General features: G+C 52.7%; 1 protein-coding gene across 2 annotated transcripts in view; it reads left to right on the forward strand.

Moving 5' to 3' along the window:
- Positions 1-16310, forward strand: part of FSTL3 (follistatin like 3) — a 43876-nt gene extending 27566 nt beyond the window's left edge. For both annotated transcript variants that reach the window (XM_075070897.1, XM_032763060.2), the window contains exons 2-5: positions 3319-3504; positions 9746-9961; positions 14446-14673; positions 15599-16310. In XM_075070897.1, coding sequence (XP_074926998.1) covers positions 3363-3504; positions 9746-9961; positions 14446-14673; positions 15599-15651 — 639 coding nt within the window. In that variant the 5' untranslated portion in view covers positions 3319-3362 and the 3' untranslated portion in view covers positions 15652-16310. The remainder of the gene's footprint in view (positions 1-3318; positions 3505-9745; positions 9962-14445; positions 14674-15598) is intronic.
- The last annotated feature ends 2745 nt before the right edge of the window (positions 16311-19055 follow it).

The raw sequence follows: 19055 nt of genomic DNA on the forward strand, positions 1-19055 counted from the left end.
GATAGGGAGCAGGGGTGCTGGGAGGGGGCGGTCAGGGGACAAGGGGCAGGGAGGGTTGGATGGGTTGGGTGTTCTGAGGGGGACAGTCAGGGGGTGGGGGCCAGGCTGTTTGGAGAGGCACAGCCTTTCCTGCCTGGCCCTCCATACAGTTGCGCAACCCCGATGTGGCCCTCGGGCCAAAAAGTTTGCCCACCCCGGGTTAGATCAGACATTGGGACTCAGCCTTCTAGTCCTGCCTGTGGGAGGAAGTGTGGTCTGGAGGTTAGAACAGAGGACTAGGAGTCAGGACTCCTGGATTCTGTTTCCTGCTGTGGCATGGCATTGTTATTGACCTTGGGCAGGCTTTGTAGTAGGGCTTGTCTACATGGTATAAGCTAAGGTGTGAATTGAAACCAGTTATATCGTGGTTACAGTTCCTTGCGTGGCCACTAGGATTTGTCTAGGTTTGGAAGTTATTTCGGATAAAGGTGGGATGCGAAGTTAAAGTGGAATAGCCATTTCTGGATAACTCCATGTGTGGATGCTCTATTCTAGAATAAAATGTTCCTGTTTAGCTTAATTCACAAGTAGATTAAGCTAAACCAGAACAAGGCACTCTGAACGAGAGTGTCCTCATATGGAGTTGCTCAGGAATCGTTGCTCTAGAATAGCTGCATGTGGAAACAAAGATATAAAGTACCTTTTTTGGGGTTAGTTTATTGTGCTAAACTGAAAAAAGCCACTCACGCTGGAATAAGAATGTCCACAGGGGGCATTATACCCATGTAGACAATCCATTAATCACTCCATGCCTCAGTTTCCCCATCAGGGGTGTGATCCTCACTCATCCCCCAGGGGGCGCTGTGAGGATTAAGTCATTAATATGTGTGCAGTGCTAGTTACAAAGGACCACATCAGTGTTCAGGGCTGAATCCTGCTCTGGGTTACACCCTCTGTGATGCCTTTAACATGGGTAAGATTAAGAGCAGAAATCCAAAGTTTGTATGCAAAGAAACACTGTGCTGGCACGAGGAGTGACAGCCCCTGTCCATGGCCAATGGGGGTGGGGAGGTGAGGATGGAGGGGGTATACTCCAAATGTTAGGATGCCCCAAGGTCATCTCTGGGTTTACACTTGGCTGCAGTATTGTGAGATTGGGAGCAAGGGAGTGGGGCCCAGCAGTTAGTCACACAGAATGATCAGAACTCAGTGAGTTTGTTCAGGACTACCCCTGCATGAGGGTAGGGTGGTAGAAACCCTCCTGAATGAGACAGCCGTCTCCCTCTTCCCATTGTCCCTGCTCAGACACCCCCCCGTCTAGACTAGTGACCAGGGTCGAGAGGGGGAGACTAGGAACCTTCTGTTCCTCAGTTAGGGGCCCGGTGTCCTGCGCTTTTAATCAGGGAGGGCCCAGACACAGAGCCTGTTATTATCTTCTCCTCTATAGAACAGAGAAGGCTGGGCTGCAGTGAGAAATCTTCCCTCGGGAGCTTCCAGCTGCCCAGGGCAAAGAGCTACTGCAACCCAACCAGAAGCCAGGTTAATTGCTGGCTGGGGAAGCTCAGAGCAGACTCTGATCTCAGCGTGCACTGGGGTGACTCCCCAAGTAACTCCACTGGTTACCAGAGAGTCACTCCAGATTTACCCCGGCACGTCTGAGGGCGGAAACTGGCCCCCACATCTTTAGCTGTTTAACAAACCCCAAATCAAGCTAATGAGAAAACAAACCAACCAGCGTCAGCAGCGGCCAGTTTACAAGGAAGGAAATGGCAAAGGGATCGCTCACAAAAGAGAGACAGAAAAAGAAATGATTCGCTCATGAGATTAAGAAACAAACAGGCTTTTGACTCAGTGAGATCAGATGCCAGTGGCCTGGCTGTGTCCCAAGGGGTTGTCTGCAGAGCCCAATGGTCAAGACATGGCTGCATACTACAAGGATTGATCCTAATTGCCAAACCACTCATGGTCCCACACGACTGCTCCACCGCTGCAGCCGGTAGTTTTGCAGTGCTGCACACTGGACACAGGACGGTACTCTCCATAGCTTAGCCCAGCCTGGGGTCATGGCATCAGGGCATCTGTGGGGTGTTTTAGGCCAGGGAAATTCATTGTGCTGCCAGTAAGGTGCAAGGTCTTTTCAGCCTGTTCTAGTCTTGCTTGAATCCTCTGTGGTTTTTTTGTTTTTTTTTTCTGAATGGGGGACTGTAAACAATGAAAACCTAAGAAAGGGGGAAGTAACGAGGGAGGCGGCTCAGAATCTCCAGATCTAAATGTCCCTGGACACTTGGAGGGAGGCTTGAAATCTAATCACAGATCAAAACCTCTTTTTGCACATCCACTGTTAGGATTTAATTGCGATTGAATTGCAAGCTTCATGCTGTTCAGTGCCTTTCTTAAAGCCCCAGATCCTGGATTCATGTGAATAAGAGAGAATCTTTACTTTCATTCAAAAAAAAAAAAAAAAAGATTCTAGCCCTTGTGGTTGCTGAGAAAAGTTGAAAACGTGACCCACTAGAGGCTACGATACGGGAAGGCAAATGAAAAGCATCCCAAAGTTGCTATTTTTGAAAAGTCGCATGGTTTTTAAGCCAATCTGATGGAATTTTGGGGCCCAACTCATGACTTTTGAATGCTTGGAGTTGACAGAACTGCAAATCTCTTTCAATTTTGGGGTCTTTGGTGTCTGGAGCTCAGGATTATAGGTTGGGCCCCATCTGTAGAACTAGATTCATGAGTATCCAGCCCTACAGATGAAAATGAAGGGGTTTGGGAACTGCCGCTTTAGGTTCTTGGTGCTGTTCTCTTTAACAACTACTCCGTGTCTGTTTTCCAGAGTCTAATGCCAGAGATGGGTGAAGGTCAGTCAGGTCTGGCTCAGAGAAGGCACTAGAAGGGCGTGAGGGGAAAGAGAGAGACAGCCTGTCTCAAACACAGCAATTTGCAGACCGTTTGCCATTTGCAGACCATGCTACTCAGCACCCCCTGAATTTCCCAAGCCAGGCACAATGTGTGCACCTGCACAGATATCTGTGTCCACCTGTGCAAAGCCCATAGCAGGCTGACACACATTGTGCAAATTCAGCCCTAAATATTAGTTTATTCCCATCCCGAGGTTGAGTTCTGTTGTGTCTTTGAAGTGGGGGCGACAGCCAGCTTGTGAACCTCAAGTATCTAGATGCACCAGTAGATGGGGAACTACTTCTCACATATTATGCACGGTTTTAGTGGTGCAAAGGCTTCGGGCGGGCTCTCTGTCCAGGGAATGGCTTTACCCAATAAACGCATCTTAAGGACACAGCCTCCCAAGTGTGGTTCTCATGATCTGCTTTCTCCTGGCAGGCGGGATCTGTTGGCTGCAGCAGGGCAAGGAAGCAAAATGCACCATGATCCTAAAGGCCGACGTGACCTGGGAGGAATGCTGCGGCAACAGCAACGTTGACGTCGCTTGGTCCAACTACACCCAGCCAGGGAACAAGATCAGCCTCTTGGGGTTCCTTGGGTTGGTGCCGTGCCACCCTTGCAAAGGTAGATGTGCTTGCTGACAATACAGCCGTCCCGCTGTCCTTACGTCGACAAAGTGCCTGAGGAAGCCAAGCCTATTGTGTTTTATTATAAATACCGCATAGTGTTATGGGAGCATCTAGAGACACAGTACGTTTACACTGCAAAAAAACACCCTGTGGCAGCAAGTCTTTGAGCCCGGGTTAACTGACTCGGGCTTGTGCTACAGGGCTAAAAATAGCAGTGTAAACGTTCCCCCCCGGGCCCTGAGACCCTCTCCCCTCGCTGGGTCCTGGGCTCCGGCCGGAGCTGGAACATCTACACTGCTATTTTTAACCCTGTGGCGTGAGCCCGAGTGAACTGACCTGGGCTCAGAGACCCGCTGACGTGGGTGGGTGTTTGGTTTTTTTGCAGTGCAGAGATAACCACAAAAGCCTGGTCTACACTTAAAAATTAGCTCAACCCAGCTACATGTCTCAGGGCAGTGAAAAACGCCACACCTTGTGCTGTGTGGTTAGGTCAAGCTAACACCTGGTGTAGACGTGGCTAAGTCGCCGGACGAATTCTCACATCAACCTAGCCCAGGGGTCGGCAACCTGTGGCACGCGGCTCGCCAGGCTAAGCACCCTAGTGGGCCGGGCCAGTTTGTTTACCTGCCGCGTCAGCAGGTTCGGCCGATGATGGCGCCCACTGGCCGCAGTTCGCTGTCCCAGGCCAATGAGGGAGGTGGAAAGCCGCAGCCAGCACATCCCTTGGCCCACACCGCTTCCCGCAGCCCCCATTGGCCTGGGACGGCGAACCGCAGCCAGTGGGAGCCGCAGTCCGCCGAACCTGCCGACGCGGCAGGTAAACTAACTGGCCCGGCCTGCCAGGGTGCTTAGCCTGGCAAGCCGCATTGCCAGAGGTTGCCGACCCCTGACCTAGCCACTGCCTCTTGGAGAGATGGATTAACTATCTGGATAGAAAAACCCCTTCCGTCAACATAGGACGTGCCTGTGCTGCGGCAATACTGAGAGTGAGACTGTCCCTGTCCCAAAGATATTCGCTTAAATAGAGCAGGTAAAGGATGGGAGGTGAAACAAGGGAAATGATTTGCCCAGAGTGACATGGCAGGTCAGAGGCCGAGCTCAGACAAGAACACAGGTGTCCTGAGTCCCAGGCTGTTGTCATAGCTACTAGATCACAAACAGCCGCTAGGAGCAGAGGTTTTGGGTTCACATTTAAAATGGCATCAACTCCGGCGTCGCCCTTGGGGGAGTTTGGTCCTGCAAAGCAGAAATCTCCAGCCATTGTCTGTTCTTGCAGCATTGGCCTGGTAGCTCAGGAGACTGGCCACAGCGGACCCAGACAAACAGGCCCCTTTTTGGGTTGGGCTCTGACATGGAACCAGCAGAGCTGGTTCTGAGCCAAGTCACTGCTGTGTCTGGCACACGGTTGTTCACACCGACGCAGAGGGGTGTAAACGGAACCCCCATGGAACGGGGAAGCCATTTGTGCCCATTTTGCACTGGTGTAAATGATGACGTGAGCTGTTAGGCCCAAATTGTGTGACCTTGTTTCTCCCGGCTCCTGCATGTGGGGGAGGGACGACCTGGAGGTTTCTTCCTCCTGTTGTGGCCCATGGTTATACGTTCTATCAAGATCAGGAGGTGCAGGGGGATATTCCCTGCCTCGCCACTCCCAGCCAAATCCTAGAGCAACAGGAGCGGGTAGCAGGGCACGAGCAGCAAGATCCCCAGCTGGAGGCAAGAGCCCAAGGGGGCGAAGTTGGCATCATGCCCTCAGGATCCTTGATGGCACCGAGAACTGGAACGGCCCCTGACGTCGATCAGAATAACGCCAGGCGTGCACTGTGTTACAGCTGCCTCTGGGCTGCCCCGCGTTCTAGAGGAGCCTTGTGTGTCCATGATGTGCACTGCAGAGAACCCTCCTCCCACTGCTGGCCCCGCCCCCTGCATGGGGGCTTGCAAGGGGGCAGCGCAGGTCAATTGACTGCCGCCCCACACTGTGCAATTCCTCCCAGTCCTGTTGGAACGCAGTTCCAGCCCTGGACACCGCTGCTGGGGCAGGGAGGAGCAGAGATCTGAGGGCGCTAAGCCAGCTTGCGGCGGCTCGTTCCCGGGGAAATAACAGTTTCCTCTTGCCAGATCCTCCCTTTCCAGCTGCCGGCCGCAGATTTCCCCGAGGGGGAATGTTTGTTTGTTTATTTATTTACAGCTCTCCCCTTTCAACATCTCCAAATGTCTTTATAGAACAGGCTAGTTCAAAAAATTGAAACACTCCAGTTTGTGCGTTCCAAGCCCTCCAGATGTTTCGGAGCAAGCCAGAGGCACGGATCCTCACGTCACACTTGCACGGCCATGTGAGGACAGGCCAGAAGACCTGCTGACCGCAGTAGTAATGGAGTGGGTTGGAAAGGTCGAGTGGTTCATTGAGTCATTTGTTTTACAAAGGCCATTAAGGAACAGCCTTCCCCCGCCCTTATGCACCCCTCTCCTGCCTGAACACAGACACTGCTGCCTCCCTGCCCTTAATTCAGCCTTGGAGAGGTCCCCAGAAGGGGAATGACATGATGGGTAGTGAGAGAGGTTGGAGGCAAAACTGAAACTGCCCTCCTGGTCCTTGATTCCTTATAGAGACCAGGCTGCAAGATTCAGACTTGAAACTTCCCCCAATTCAAGATTCTGAGGATCAGGTCTGCTTCTGATGTCTGACGTCGCTGAGTGTCAGGCAGCGCTGGAAGGGAACGGAGGTAGAGGCCCTGATTTAATGGGCATTGAGGGAAGTCAGCACCTTGCAGAGTCAGCCTCCAGGTCAATGATTACTGTTCACTGCACCTCAGCCTACACCGCGAGACTGAGATTGGGACCCCATAGTGCCAGGCACACCGCAGAGCAAGAGCCAGCCCTTCCCCCAGAGATCTTACAATTGACATGCACAAGGCAGGCATAGAGAAGATTATTCTCCCAATTTTGCAGTGGAGGAACTGAGGCACAGAGAGATGTGGGGCCCAGGAGCTTTGGACAACCTGGCTGCTTCTGAGCCCTTCTGAAAACTCTAAGCAACTTGCTAAAGGTCACGTGATGAATCAGTGGCCGAGTCAGAAATTAAACCCAGCTCTCCTGCGTCACGGGCTGAGGCCTTAGCCACAGGACCAGCCTTCCTCACTCACCCCGTCCAGGAGGAGGTAACAGAGCTCCTTGATCTGCTCAGCTTCTGCTTACATTTAGCTCTGCTGCTATAGCCAGACACTGATCTGCTGCATGGGGTTTATCAGAGCCTCAGGATCCCAGAGATGAGAGGATCCCAAAGCAAGAGGAGGAACAAACTCCCCACACTGCAGAAATCCCCATAAAGTCCAGTCTGATCCTGCCCATTCCCCAGCGTGCTGGAAAGGAACCTCCCCCAGAGCTAGCCGATGAGCAGGAGGCCTTGGAAAAGGGCAGGAGGGATGACCTGTATCTGTGATCCAGCTCCTGGCTCTGCTCCAGGAGAAACTGTGTCTCTCTGCCCCTAGTACAGTGTCTCCCCCTGCTCTGCAGCCAGATCAGCTGGACAGTGCCAGAAAGGTCCTGGCAGCACCCCCAGGGCTCCCGAATGGAGGAGGGTGCCAGGTTTCCATGCCAGAGGCAGGTTATATTCCTTCTGGAGCATTCTGGGTCCATTGAACTGAGCCTCAGTCGGGGCACCGCAGAGCTAACCTGGGCGAGGGGTCAAAGCTGCTGGGAATGGAGCAGTGGCAACCGCCGCCACCCCCCTCCAGGCTCATGCTTTGTCTGTCTAGCAGCCCTCCCCACTGCAACACCCGGTGCAGAAAGAGCCCTGCGTGTGCTGGACTTGCCCAGCCCAGCTCGCCGAAGGGCGTGGCCTGTTTGGAGCATGGCCCACGCCAGGCGAGTTCAGCAGAGGCTCGTCCATGTGAAAGAGCTGCTTCCCCGCAGGAGCTAGCTTCACGTAGCTCATTCACTCAGCCCCTGCAGATCTAGGGACTCTGACTCACAGGACAGGCCCTGTTCCAGGCAATGGCTACTGCTTGGATATGGAGCTCCAGGGGTGAACAGGAAAAGCAGCTGGTCCCCTGCCAGGGGATTTCCCCCCTGCAAAATGGGGACAAACTCCTGGGGGAATTCCACCTTCCTCCCTATGCGATCTTCCAGGGAAACCGCACCACACCATGTCCCATGGTCAATCCCTTCCCCTTACTGAATGGGGTCACTTCCTCTTCCCCCCCCTCCCGAGCTCCTGGGGTAACATTGCCAAAGCCCCCCGCCTCCCACTTCAGTGAAGGAATAGCTCCACAGGGGGAGGATTCTCTAGGTCCAAAGAGACACATTGCAAATAATACCCTGGTGGGTGTCCGTGTTCCTCTGATGCAAAAGGGGCAGGAAAGCTGACCCCGCGGCCGACAGGCTAGAGAAGATGCTGAGGGCACTGGGGAAGGGAGTGGTCCTGCAAAGCTGGGGCAATGGGTCCGAGTCACACTTGTGGAACATGGCGTAAACACTGGAGCAACCTGATTTCCCCACACCTCCAGCCTCTGGAGACGTGATAACTAGCTTCTCATAGGAGCCAATGTCGCCTCCGCCCCAGCTCACACTGCTCACTCCCCAAATGTCTCCCGGGTTCAGGGGAAATTCTGTAGCTTGCCACACACGCACATGAGTTCAACGGCTCCGTTGAACCCGCCCAGACTGTTTTTGCTAGGAGGCGACCCAGTGCGACAATGCAGCCATCTGTTTCTTCCTCCCCTGCCTGTAGGGAAAGAGGCGTCCCAGACAGATTTCCCCCCTCGCTGTTGCCCATTCTCGTTTTCCAGTCACGGAGGCCTGGAGCGAAACAGGGCTGGGTATTGTTTGGGAAAGAGAACTTGTTGATTACACAGCCGCGTGCACAGGCTGGGCTTTCTGGAGGGTGCTGTGCATGACAGGGCAGGGTTCTCTGTTGCATGAGAGAAAGAAATGTCTCTTAAAAAAAAAAATCAGCTGGCAGTTGAACATAGAGGCCAGTCCCTCGACTGTTGTAAGCCAGTCTGACTCCGCTGATGAATGGAGCGACTTTTCTAGCTGCAGATCTTTTCCGTTATTAGGGTTGCCAGGTGTCTGGGTTTCGACCAGAATGCCTGGTCGAAAAGGGACCCTGGCGGTTCCGATCAGCACTGCTGGCTGGGCCGTTAAAAGTCTGGTTGGCGGCACAGTGGGGCTAAGGCAGGCGCCATGTCTACCATGACTCTGTGCGGCTCCCGGAAGCAGCAGCATGTCCCCCCTCCGCCTCCTACATGTGGTGACAGCCAGAGGGTTCCGCACGCTGCTCCCGCCCCAAACGCTGGCTCCACGGCTCCCATTGGGCAGGGACCAGACCGTTATGGGGCTGAGTGGCTCAGGACTTTGTGTCATTACCCTGCAGTTGCACAGGTACTAGCACGATTGAGGTGACGCAGGGTAAAGCCCGGGCTACCGGGCATGGTCTGAAACTGAACACTTCATCAAGGGAGTTCTGCATCCGGATGGAGGGCAAATTGCATTCAAGCTGGAGGGAACAACCCCTCGTCTAGACAAAGCCCGGGGAGCTCTCCACATCCAATCCCCCAGGGCTGACCCCAGAGAGAACTGGCAGCTGTTACCATCCGTTTGTGTAACGAGTTGGGCGGGTCTTGGGGGTGGTGTTCCTACGAGACGGGCCCGCACGTCCTAAAAGCCAGCACGGTAGCGAGCACTCTCGATGGTGGCTCCAGCAGAGTCCAAGGACTGAGCAGGCCACGGTGCTGTATCCTCTCCCCCGCAAGTCTCTGGCCCCGCTGGGGGCTGTTAAGAGCAGCTGGCGTATAAAGAACAACATACAAGGAGGCTTTGACAGGGCTCAACAAGAGGTGTCATTGGTCTGTTCGAACCCAGGACCAATACCGCATTGTCTCGAGCGCCCCCTACTGGCACCGTCACTGTGGACCCTCTGTTTAGGTATGTGCAGCCAGCTCTCATTGATGGAGCACTCTCGTAACGGGAGGTGCTGTGGGAAAGTTTCGGCTGCTTGCACCTGTCCTGCGATTAAAGAAAGGATTTCAGTCCCTGTGGGCGTTAAGGGATTAATTCATCTTGCCTCACACCAAGGGGCTGGTGAGCAGGTTTTGAACCACAGCTGGTTCTTGGTCCGCTCCTGTGTCTCTGGGTCCCCTTGCTGCCTTCGATCCCTCTGCAGAGGGAGAGGACGCGCCCCGGTGCAAACCGAGTGGGGGATCCCTTGTGCTAATGCCTCTTTCCTTTCCCCCCAGAGACCTGCGAGGGGGTGGAGTGCGGCCCTGGCAAAGTCTGCAAGATGAAACACGGCCGTCCCCACTGCGCCTGCGCCCCGGATTGCTCCAGCCTGCCCAGGAAGCTGCAAGTGTGCGGCTCGGATGGCTACACCTATCGCGACGAGTGCGAGCTGCTGACAGCTAAGTGCAGAGACCACCCCGACCTGGAAGTGATGTACCAGGGCAAATGCAAAAGTACGTCAGGTCCCCCTTTCTCTTCCCATGTCCTGGCCCTCTCCCTGCACACGACAGGCAGCTTTAGTGGAACTATCCTAAAAACCCCCAAAGTGAGTGTGTTTCAAGTTCCCTTGGTAATTGGAGGAAATGGTGCTCAACCATTTCAGATTGTCCTTGCTTCTCCGGTGCTGCCAAGCTGGATGTTCTCACGGGTCACCCTTTCCACCAAGGGCAGCTTCCCCAGTAGCTGGCACTTGCAGCCCTACCACATTCAAGGCTTGGTACAAGCACTCCCCCGCTCCTCATCTCTGGCATCTCTGAGGCAGTTTTAGACTCCTGCCGCCTGGAGGTAACTTTGCAGTGATTCCCCTACTGAGGTACCCGTGGCATATCCCTCCAGGGTGGGAGATTTCTATACTGGGCAAGGAGCCTGGGGCGTTCCCCTGGCATGCCTGCTGTGCTGCCTGCAGCGAAAATGGGAATTCACTGTGGAAGGGCAGGATCCTATTTACAGTTGATTGTTAGTGGGTGAAACCCATGACCCCCAATGGAGCCGCACGCATTTATGCCTGGTCAGAGTTGGCCCCCTCAGTGCAAGAGTGGAGCTGGGTGGAAAGCTCTGGATGGCAGCGTGTGGTTCACTGGCACATGGGCTGGCAGGCCAGAGCTGGGTTTGACCTACAGGCCCTTCCCCCACTTCTTACCGCTTGCCTCTGAGCCAGAAGCTTTAGGGTCCGAGAGAGTCCCCTGCCATGACTCATGCTCCAAGCCAAGGCCCGAAAGGGGGTTGCCCTGTTTGAGGCACGGTCTTCCAGCTGAACTGTTAAGTCGAGGCCCCTCCTGACCATGCTCCGGGGCCATTGAGAGAGAGAGGTTAATCCATCCCTCAGGATCCCCAAACCCTTTCCAATCTGGAGACATGTGAATCCCCTCGGCCATGCCCAGGCTGAGACATGGCAGCTAGTTCCAGGGCTGAGCAGGCCCCACTCAGCAGATCCCTGCTGCTCCGTTTGGATCATTCCTGCACCCCGGCCAGCGTTCATTTTGCATAGTCCAGTTTCCAATGCCAAGGGCTGTGGTGGGAGCACAGGCTCCTGTCTCCTGCAGGGCCTCTGACCTGTTCAGCCAATCAGGTGCTCTGGGGGTCTAGGAGCAGAGCTGGGCCAGAGAGATGGAGTTCAAATCTGGGCTTCTCTAAGGGCTAGGGTGACCAGGCAGCAAGTGTGAAAAATAGGGATGGGGGTGGGGGGTAATAGGCACCTTTAGAAGACAAAGCCCCAAATATTGGGACTGTCCCTATAAAACTGGCACATCTGGTCACCCTACTAAGGGCCAAGGCGGGGCCAATCTATTATCTGGTTTGGGCCTAGCTCCAGTTTTATTGTATGTTTTTTCATGGGTTATTTTAATGGGACAGGAGGCCCAGTATGAGAGATCTGTCTTTCTCCCGGCTGTTTCTGTCCCTAGGTGGAAATGCCACAAGGAGAGCAGATGTTGCATTATTTCATCCTTCTAAATAACAATACCAAGCTCCTATCTCGCACTTTTCGCCAGTAGAGCTTCAGACTCTTTACAAAGGAGGCCAGTGTCATGATAACCCGTGGGGCAACTGAGGCACAGGGCAGTGAAGTGACTTTCCCACAGTCACCCAACAGGTCATTGGCGGAATAGAACCGAGAAATCCTGAATCCCAGTCCAGTGCTCTGTCCACTAGGCAACACTGTCTCCCATGTCCCCTGAGGCTAGAGCCTCAGCTGTTCTTCCCCCGTTGGTCTAGCCCTGGTGCAGTGCCACCCATGCCAGCAATGCCAGCCCTGAGCAGGATGACATGTCTCACTGTAAAACCCCCAGCACCAGGTCTGCATTAGTGATCCTGCTTCGGCTGCTTGCCTGGGCAAAGCTGCGTTGGGGCCAGGACTTAGGGAGGACAATGTGTAGCACTGGCTGAGACCTGAGCCAGCTAGAACCAGGGCGTCTGCCTGTGTCCAGCAGCTGGGATAAATGTAGCAAATTTATGAGTAAGAACCAGAATCTTCTAATGCTGAATAGCCCGATTCTGCCACTCTTTGCATGGCAAGTCCCCAGGGGAGAGTCTTGTCTATCAAGGTACCACTCAGCATGGGTACCGGTGGCAGCATCGAACCCTGAAGTCTTTGGGCTTTTGATGAAGAATCTGTTGAAAGTCACTGCCTGCTTCTGATCTCGTTTACACTGGTATAATTCCCCTGGCTTCCCTGGGTTTTCCTCTGATGTACGTTGGTGTACGTGAGATGAGGGTTAGGCCCCCTGTGTCTGACTCACCCTGTTGCATCTAAGAGTTGTAGGGAGTCTCTGGGTATGTCTCCACTGCATTGCAAACCTGGATCTGGGGGACCCTGATTTATGGACTTGGTGTTTCTAAGTCTGCGTTTGAGTGTTCCACTGCGTTGTAAATCTGGGTTTACATTTGCTGGACCAGAGTCTTGCAGCTGTGCTAATGCGACCATACTGCACTACGCAGCTGCATCCACACTGCAAAATGACAGCGCTTGACCCAGCCTCCTCCCAGTGTCCTGGGACCCAGGTCCTGAGTGCTTGCTGACCTGAGCCAGATTGATTTGTGTGTGGACAGAAGTGGGGCTTGGGCTCAAACCTGGATCAGAGCCTGGGCTTAGTGTGCAGTGTAGACACACCCTCTGAGAAGTGCATAACCTCACGTACCAAAGGGCAGATTCTCACCTGCTGCAAACAGCCATAAATAGAACAATGACAATTTACACCAGTTGTGGATGTGTCCCCGTATGTACTAGGTTGAAAAGGCTGAATGGAAGCTGAGGAGTGAAGATGATAAATGGAAGGCGTTACTTTTATTCATTAGGTAATCTGAACCATCCCAAAGAAATTTGCAACCTGATCTACTGCTGTGGGGGTTACTTTATCCATCTCTGAAATGCAGCCACCTCTGGGTGATAAGTGGCAGATGTTTAACAGTGCACAGCAATGTATATCCTAATTTTTCTCCAAATGGCAATAGGAAGTGTGACTCTAAAGGCTTTTGCAATCGCAGCAGCATAAAACGCTGCCCTTCTCCTTCGTAAGGGATCCTCCTTCGGCAATAACTGCACAAGGGATTTTTAAGCCCAATGGGATTTTTAAGCCCTATGAAATCACTGAAATACGATGCCTGATATTGAATGCGCTGTATATTCTACACTAGAGTAGCATCTTCTGATGCGTAAACAGCTCTGGATTTAATGGTGGTTTTACATACATCACCGACGAAAGAACAGCGGCCCATAACATGTCACTTAGATGCATCCAGCTATTGTTTTAAAAAATAACAGACCAGAAAAATATCCCAAACCTGCCAAGGTCTGGCAGCTTTATTATGCCTATTATTTTTGCCAGCCCCCTCTCTGAAATTCCTTCCTGTCGAAATCATCTTAAAAGCCAAATCTGGGGAGCTGGGCTGTCGAGTCACCGCCTGATCCAGCTTCAAAAAGAGCTGAAGTTTTAAACCCCTGTGAAAGAGTGTTTATAATCTACAGTAAGTGATGACGCACGCCTGCCATGGAATGCCCCTGTCTGCTGGCGTATGTGAGTGTATGTGTGTACACAACAGAGATGGGACGCAGGCGGGCTGTCAGAGCAGAAATCAGCCGTTGCTCCATGTGTTCTGGCGTGTGGGTTAGCACTCTTGTGACTGCTCAGTGGGTCGAAAACCCAGCAGTTTGCCGGTTCCATTTGGTTCTGGCTGGGCAGTGCCTAGGGATGGTAAAGCCACAATTTGCTTCTTGTTTTAATTTGGGGTGAATTAGTACCCAGGTCAAGGGACCCTGGCATTAGGTACAGTGCAGACAGGGGCCTCCCATACACTGTGCACCTCTGTTCTGACTTCCAGCACCTGTGCTGGTCTAAACCGGGCTCCCAGTGTTGCTCTGCTCTGCTGTTGCACCTAAATTCTGGCCTGCATATCCCTCTGCCCTCTTCTGAGCACAGACCATCAGTCAGGCAGGGTGAGGGGCCAAAGGAAGGGTCACTGGTTTACATCAGCTGGGGAAGTGTGCAAGTGTCATGCCAGGGGCAGATGAGACCATGAGATTCATTGCACTTATGATCCGATTTGCTCCTGTACCCAGATCTACAGAGGCGCAAACAAGTAGCCATCAGATGCACAACACCATCTAAAACCACATAGGCTTCTTCCTTCTGCAGGTGAAGAGAAGCAAATGTTTGCCAGTAGCCAAATATCTGGATTTGTGCTGAATAAAAGAAGGGAAGCACAATTTCCAGGGAAACTTGTTGCTAAATCCTGCTCCCTGTTACCTCAACGTAGAGCTGGAGAAACCTCACTGAAACCAGTGGGGTTATTCCGGAGTTAATCTGGTGAAACCGAGAGCAGTATTTGGTCCACAATGATCCTTTGAACGCTGCCCCCTGTAGGAAAGCAGCTCTAGAACTTCCTGTTGCTGGAGCTTGAACCACACGCACACGTGCTCTGACCAAGCTCACTCTTCCCTTAGAGTCCTGCTCCAGCGTGGTGTGCCCCGGGACCCACACCTGCGTCGTGGACCAGACGGGCAGTGCCCACTGTGTGATGTGCAGGACGGCCCCCTGCCCTGATCCCTCCACCCTGGACCACACTCTCTGCGGCAACAACAACGTCACCTACCCGTCTGCCTGCCATCTACGACGGGCAACCTGCTTCTTGGGCAGATCTATTGGAGTCCGGCACTATGGAAGCTGCTTAGGTATGTTTCACTTCTTGACCTGGAGAACGTTCATCTGGGTATGGTGGATGGGGATGTGATTCAGAGTTGCCTGGTAGGTCCCCCCCACACACAATCAGATCTTGCGTAAAGATGTGTTGAGAAACAACACAGACAACACTTGTAGGGGGCTTTTGAGAGTGGAGAGGGATTCCCCAAGCTGATGGCTCTGTCCTCTCTGTCCCGTGCCCTCTAATTTTACTGCCTCCATTTGCGAGCGTCCAGTTTCTGCTTCTGACTGTTACCACTCAGCTTCAAGAGATGGGGCATGATTTTCAATGGCACCGGGCACTCACTATTCTAACTGAGGTCAATGGAGTGGCCCGAGCTCAGCTCCTCTGGGAATTCAGGCCCTAAGATTGTCAAGGGAGCTCAGCTCCCAATTCGGCCTTGAGAAAAGGGGACTGGATTCTCAGATGGACTCCTGGCGTTGGGTGCTGAGCATTAGGGAAAATCCGTTCCTCGTTTTGGGGCCTGAAGGGGGCGGGGGGAGCTCTTCTGAAATTCTGGCCCTTTTTCTGGATGCAGAGTGCTTGGGAGTCTGACCTTTGGGGGATTGGAAGTGGAACCCCCAGACTCAAGCACCCCAGATTATCTGGGCTACTTTAGATGATGCGGCCACACTGTAAACAACTCGCTGAAGGTCATCTGCTGAGCCTGGAGAAGAGCTAGGACTAGATCCCAGGTGCTCGGCTTCCCCAATCCAGAGACCTGCCCCTGGGGACTGGTCTGAGAACTGTCCCGAGAGCAGAGTGATGACTTTTGACCACTCTTGTGATGGGCCACGTTTCACCAGCGACCTGGAGATGAAAGGCCCCATGGCCCAGTCCCAGTCCACTGAGCCCTCCAGACTGTAGTGTTTAATATTTCCCTGCAGCTCATTTTTTTTTTATGGCTCCATTTACAGCTGTGGCCAAGTTCCCCCTCGATGTGGGTGATGCCGAAGAAAACTATGTGTGAAATACTCCTTCTTTGCCAAGAGGCCGAACCCAGGAGATGGGCATTATGTGTATATTGTACAAACCATATACCTGATATTTATTGAGATGAAAGATTCTTATTTATATCTGTTTATATTATGCAGACGCATAGGGCCTGATTCTCATTACTCCGTTCCTGCGTCTGGGGCACGGGAGGGAGATGAGGGTGGCTTTAAACCACCTTTCTGCTCCTCATAGTCCTGGGTGGTTCAGAGCTTGGTGTAAATTAGAGCAGCCTCTGGGCTGCTCTAACTTATTCTCTGCTCCCCATGGGAGGAAGTGACTAGCCATAGCACAGGGCACTCCAACCATGTCTTCAGTCATTCCTCGGGCTGTGAGCAGGACTATTGTACAATCTTTGCAGCAGCTCTACACTGACTGAGGAGGCCCCCATGTGCAGGAGGATTCTCTGGGGGCCATTTCCACCTTTCTTAACGCCCCTTTATGCTACCAGAGGGCCTTAGTGTCCCTGAGAATTGGGCCCACGCTGTATACTAGCCCCAAGACAGCGCTCTCGGACGTATTTATTGTTTTGTTTTAATTCTTGGTGCCCCCATCTGCAGAAGTTCCTGGACCTGTCCAGCGGGAATCTGAGGTTGAGCCTTCCCTTGAGGGACTTTCTGTCCTAGGGGCTCAGCTGTGGGGCAGGAAACTCAGTTCAAAGCTGTGGTTGTTGCATCTTTTGTTTTCCTGATCTTGTCCAATCCAGGTCCCCATGTAATAAGCAATGTCAGTGAGGACGCAGAGGTAACACAACCTCGCACACTGACCTCAAGGCCAGGTTTCACGCAAAGGGCAAGGTGGGCAAACTTTTTGCCATTATAATGCCATGCCCCTGGGTGGCTCATTGGCAGCAGGGATAGAACCTGAGACCTCTGGAGCTAAAAGCATCAGCTCTGGTAGCCAGTGCTGTGGCAGGCTCATTGACCTTTAGCTGCAGACTGCTTCCTACCAGACAGGAGCAATGTGCCACATCAGTGGGTTACACCAGCCCAGATCGTTGCAACCACAAAGGGCTCCAGTCTGGATTCAGAGCCAAATTTACCCAGAATTCAGTGGTGTTGGTCTCTGGGGTCTTCGTTCAGGCTCATCTTGGTAATACCTCTGAGGTTCATTTTTTCATTGTCTTACACCTTTGCGTAGGGTGACCAGACAGCAAGTGTGAAAAATCGGGACAGGGTGGGAGGTAATAGGAGCCTGTATAAGAAAAAGACCCAAAAATCGGGACCGTCCCTATAAAATCGGGACTTCTGGTGACCCTGCCTTTGCGGAGCCACTGATGCTGGTGCAAAGCAAGTATGCATGGCAGCACTTTGCACTCGTTCGGAGGCTGTGAGACAAGGCATCTGAGACCAGGGCCCCAGGGGATGTGCATTGAAGAGACAGGCAGGCAGCTTTGGTCCCGACTCTGACCTCTCCTAACGTCATTACAAACCTGATCCCGCCTACATCAGCTTTGCCCCGGCTTTAGGGGAGTCGCTCTGATTGAAGGTGGTGTAAGTGAGAGGAGAACCTGGCCCAGTGCCTTTTGGGTTTTAAATATCGTTCTGGGGTTTTCAAATCACTCCTTCGATAGTTAACCCCCTGGTCGCCCTGAGGCCACTGAAAGGCCACTGCTAGCTACAGTGCATGCCGCAGGTTGGCTGCAAACTCTGTTTCCAGACTGGCCCCCTTCCTCCGCTGCTGACACTGAGCACCAGTGCTGGGGCCCAAACGGGGGAGGAATCCCAAAGACAGTCGCTCACTAGAAAGTGGGGAGGGCAGGCGGGAAGAGAGGTGATGAGTGTTTGGCAAATAGGGAAGCGTTGCAAGACGAAGGTTGGCTGCGTGGTCAAGCCCTGAGGCTCAGGAGATCTGGGTTTAATTCCCAGCCCTGCCACAGCTTTTGTGTGTGACTTGGGGGTCCCTGTGCCCCAGTTCCACACCTGTAAAAATGGGGACGGTAGTTCTTCTGTTGTCTGTCTAGTCCAGTTAGCCTCTCCTCCAACCTCCTGCTGCTCTCCCCCTATGTGTGTTAACAGAGGTCAGCCCACAGGGGTCCTGATGGCACCAGGAGTCTCTAGTTGCTATTACATTGGGCTGGCCTGTGGTGTCCTGGAAGCGGTGCCTGGCTCCTTTGTGACCCACCCCAGCTGCCACCTCTCCAACAGGTTGATACCCTCTGGATCCTCAGCTCAGCTTCCTCTGATTACATCCCCGATATTTATTTTTCACATCCCTGGCGACATCGTGTGTGTTGTGACCTGTGTAAATAGCGTATCGTCTCCAACACCATGCGGCTCGGAAACCGTTGCCTTTATATTATTATATAGATTAAAAAATCCCCTCTCGTCTATTTTTGTATGGTTGTGTCCCCATCCTTTATGTATGCCATGTAACATATATGTTTCCTATTCCATATTGTTTGGGGGCATTTTACTGCTATGTTACATTTTGGGTTATAATTAAAAGGAATAAAACCTGTTCCATGTTGTTCTTTTCTTTTAGTAATTTCTGAGGTGGAGTCCGTGCCCAGATTCATAGAGCTGAAGGCCAGAAGGGGCCATTCTGATGAACTAGTCTAGTCTGGCTGCTTGCATACCACAGGGCAGAGAATTGCAACCAGTGATTCCTGCAGCAAGACCGGTAATTTGTGGTCGAGCTGGAGTATGTGCTTAGGAAAGAGACATTTAATTTGATTGAAAGATGGCGTAGCTCAACGATTCCAGTGAGTAATTGCTGTTAAAAATGTGCATCTTTTTTCCAGTCTGAGTGACAGCAGTGGAGACAAGAGTCTTCTGTCATCCATAGAACAGGTGCATCCTGGGTAGCAACAGCACCAACTTCCCCAACAATATATCTCAGCCCTGACCTTAGCCTCGCCACTGAGATTGACAGCAAAGGGAAGCAGTTAGTAGCAATGGAGTTGGTGGGTTTTTTGTGGTCGTTTGTTCTAGATTGGGGAGCTGATTGAGACCTGCCAAACTCATTTCACATAGGCTGCCAAATAGCCATCATGTGATAAAGCCATCTGGGCATCCTTGACCAGAGCTATATCCGGCCCTAAACACCAAATGGAGTTCCTCCGCTGTAATGGAGCCCACTGAAATCAGGGGAAGTCTTTCTATGGCCCTCATTACCACAGTGTCAGCCTTTAACGGATTTAGCCTCACGACACTGCTGGGAAGTGGGGCAGTGCTGTTGCCCCATTTTACAGATTGGCAACCGAGGCATGGAGCAACTGGGTGACTAGCCCGAGGGCACACAGGGGAGCTGTCGCGGAATGGGGAACTGGATCCATGGCTGTAGAGTCCCAGGCTAGCACCCTAACCACTGGCCCCTCCTTCCTTCCTCCCCCTTAATGCGACTAGGATCAGAGCCTGGAGTGGAAATTTTTCAGACTCC

Source organism: Chelonoidis abingdonii, chromosome 11, assembly GCF_003597395.2.
Source record: "Chelonoidis abingdonii isolate Lonesome George chromosome 11, CheloAbing_2.0, whole genome shotgun sequence".
NCBI classification, from domain to species: domain Eukaryota; kingdom Metazoa; phylum Chordata; order Testudines; family Testudinidae; genus Chelonoidis; species Chelonoidis abingdonii.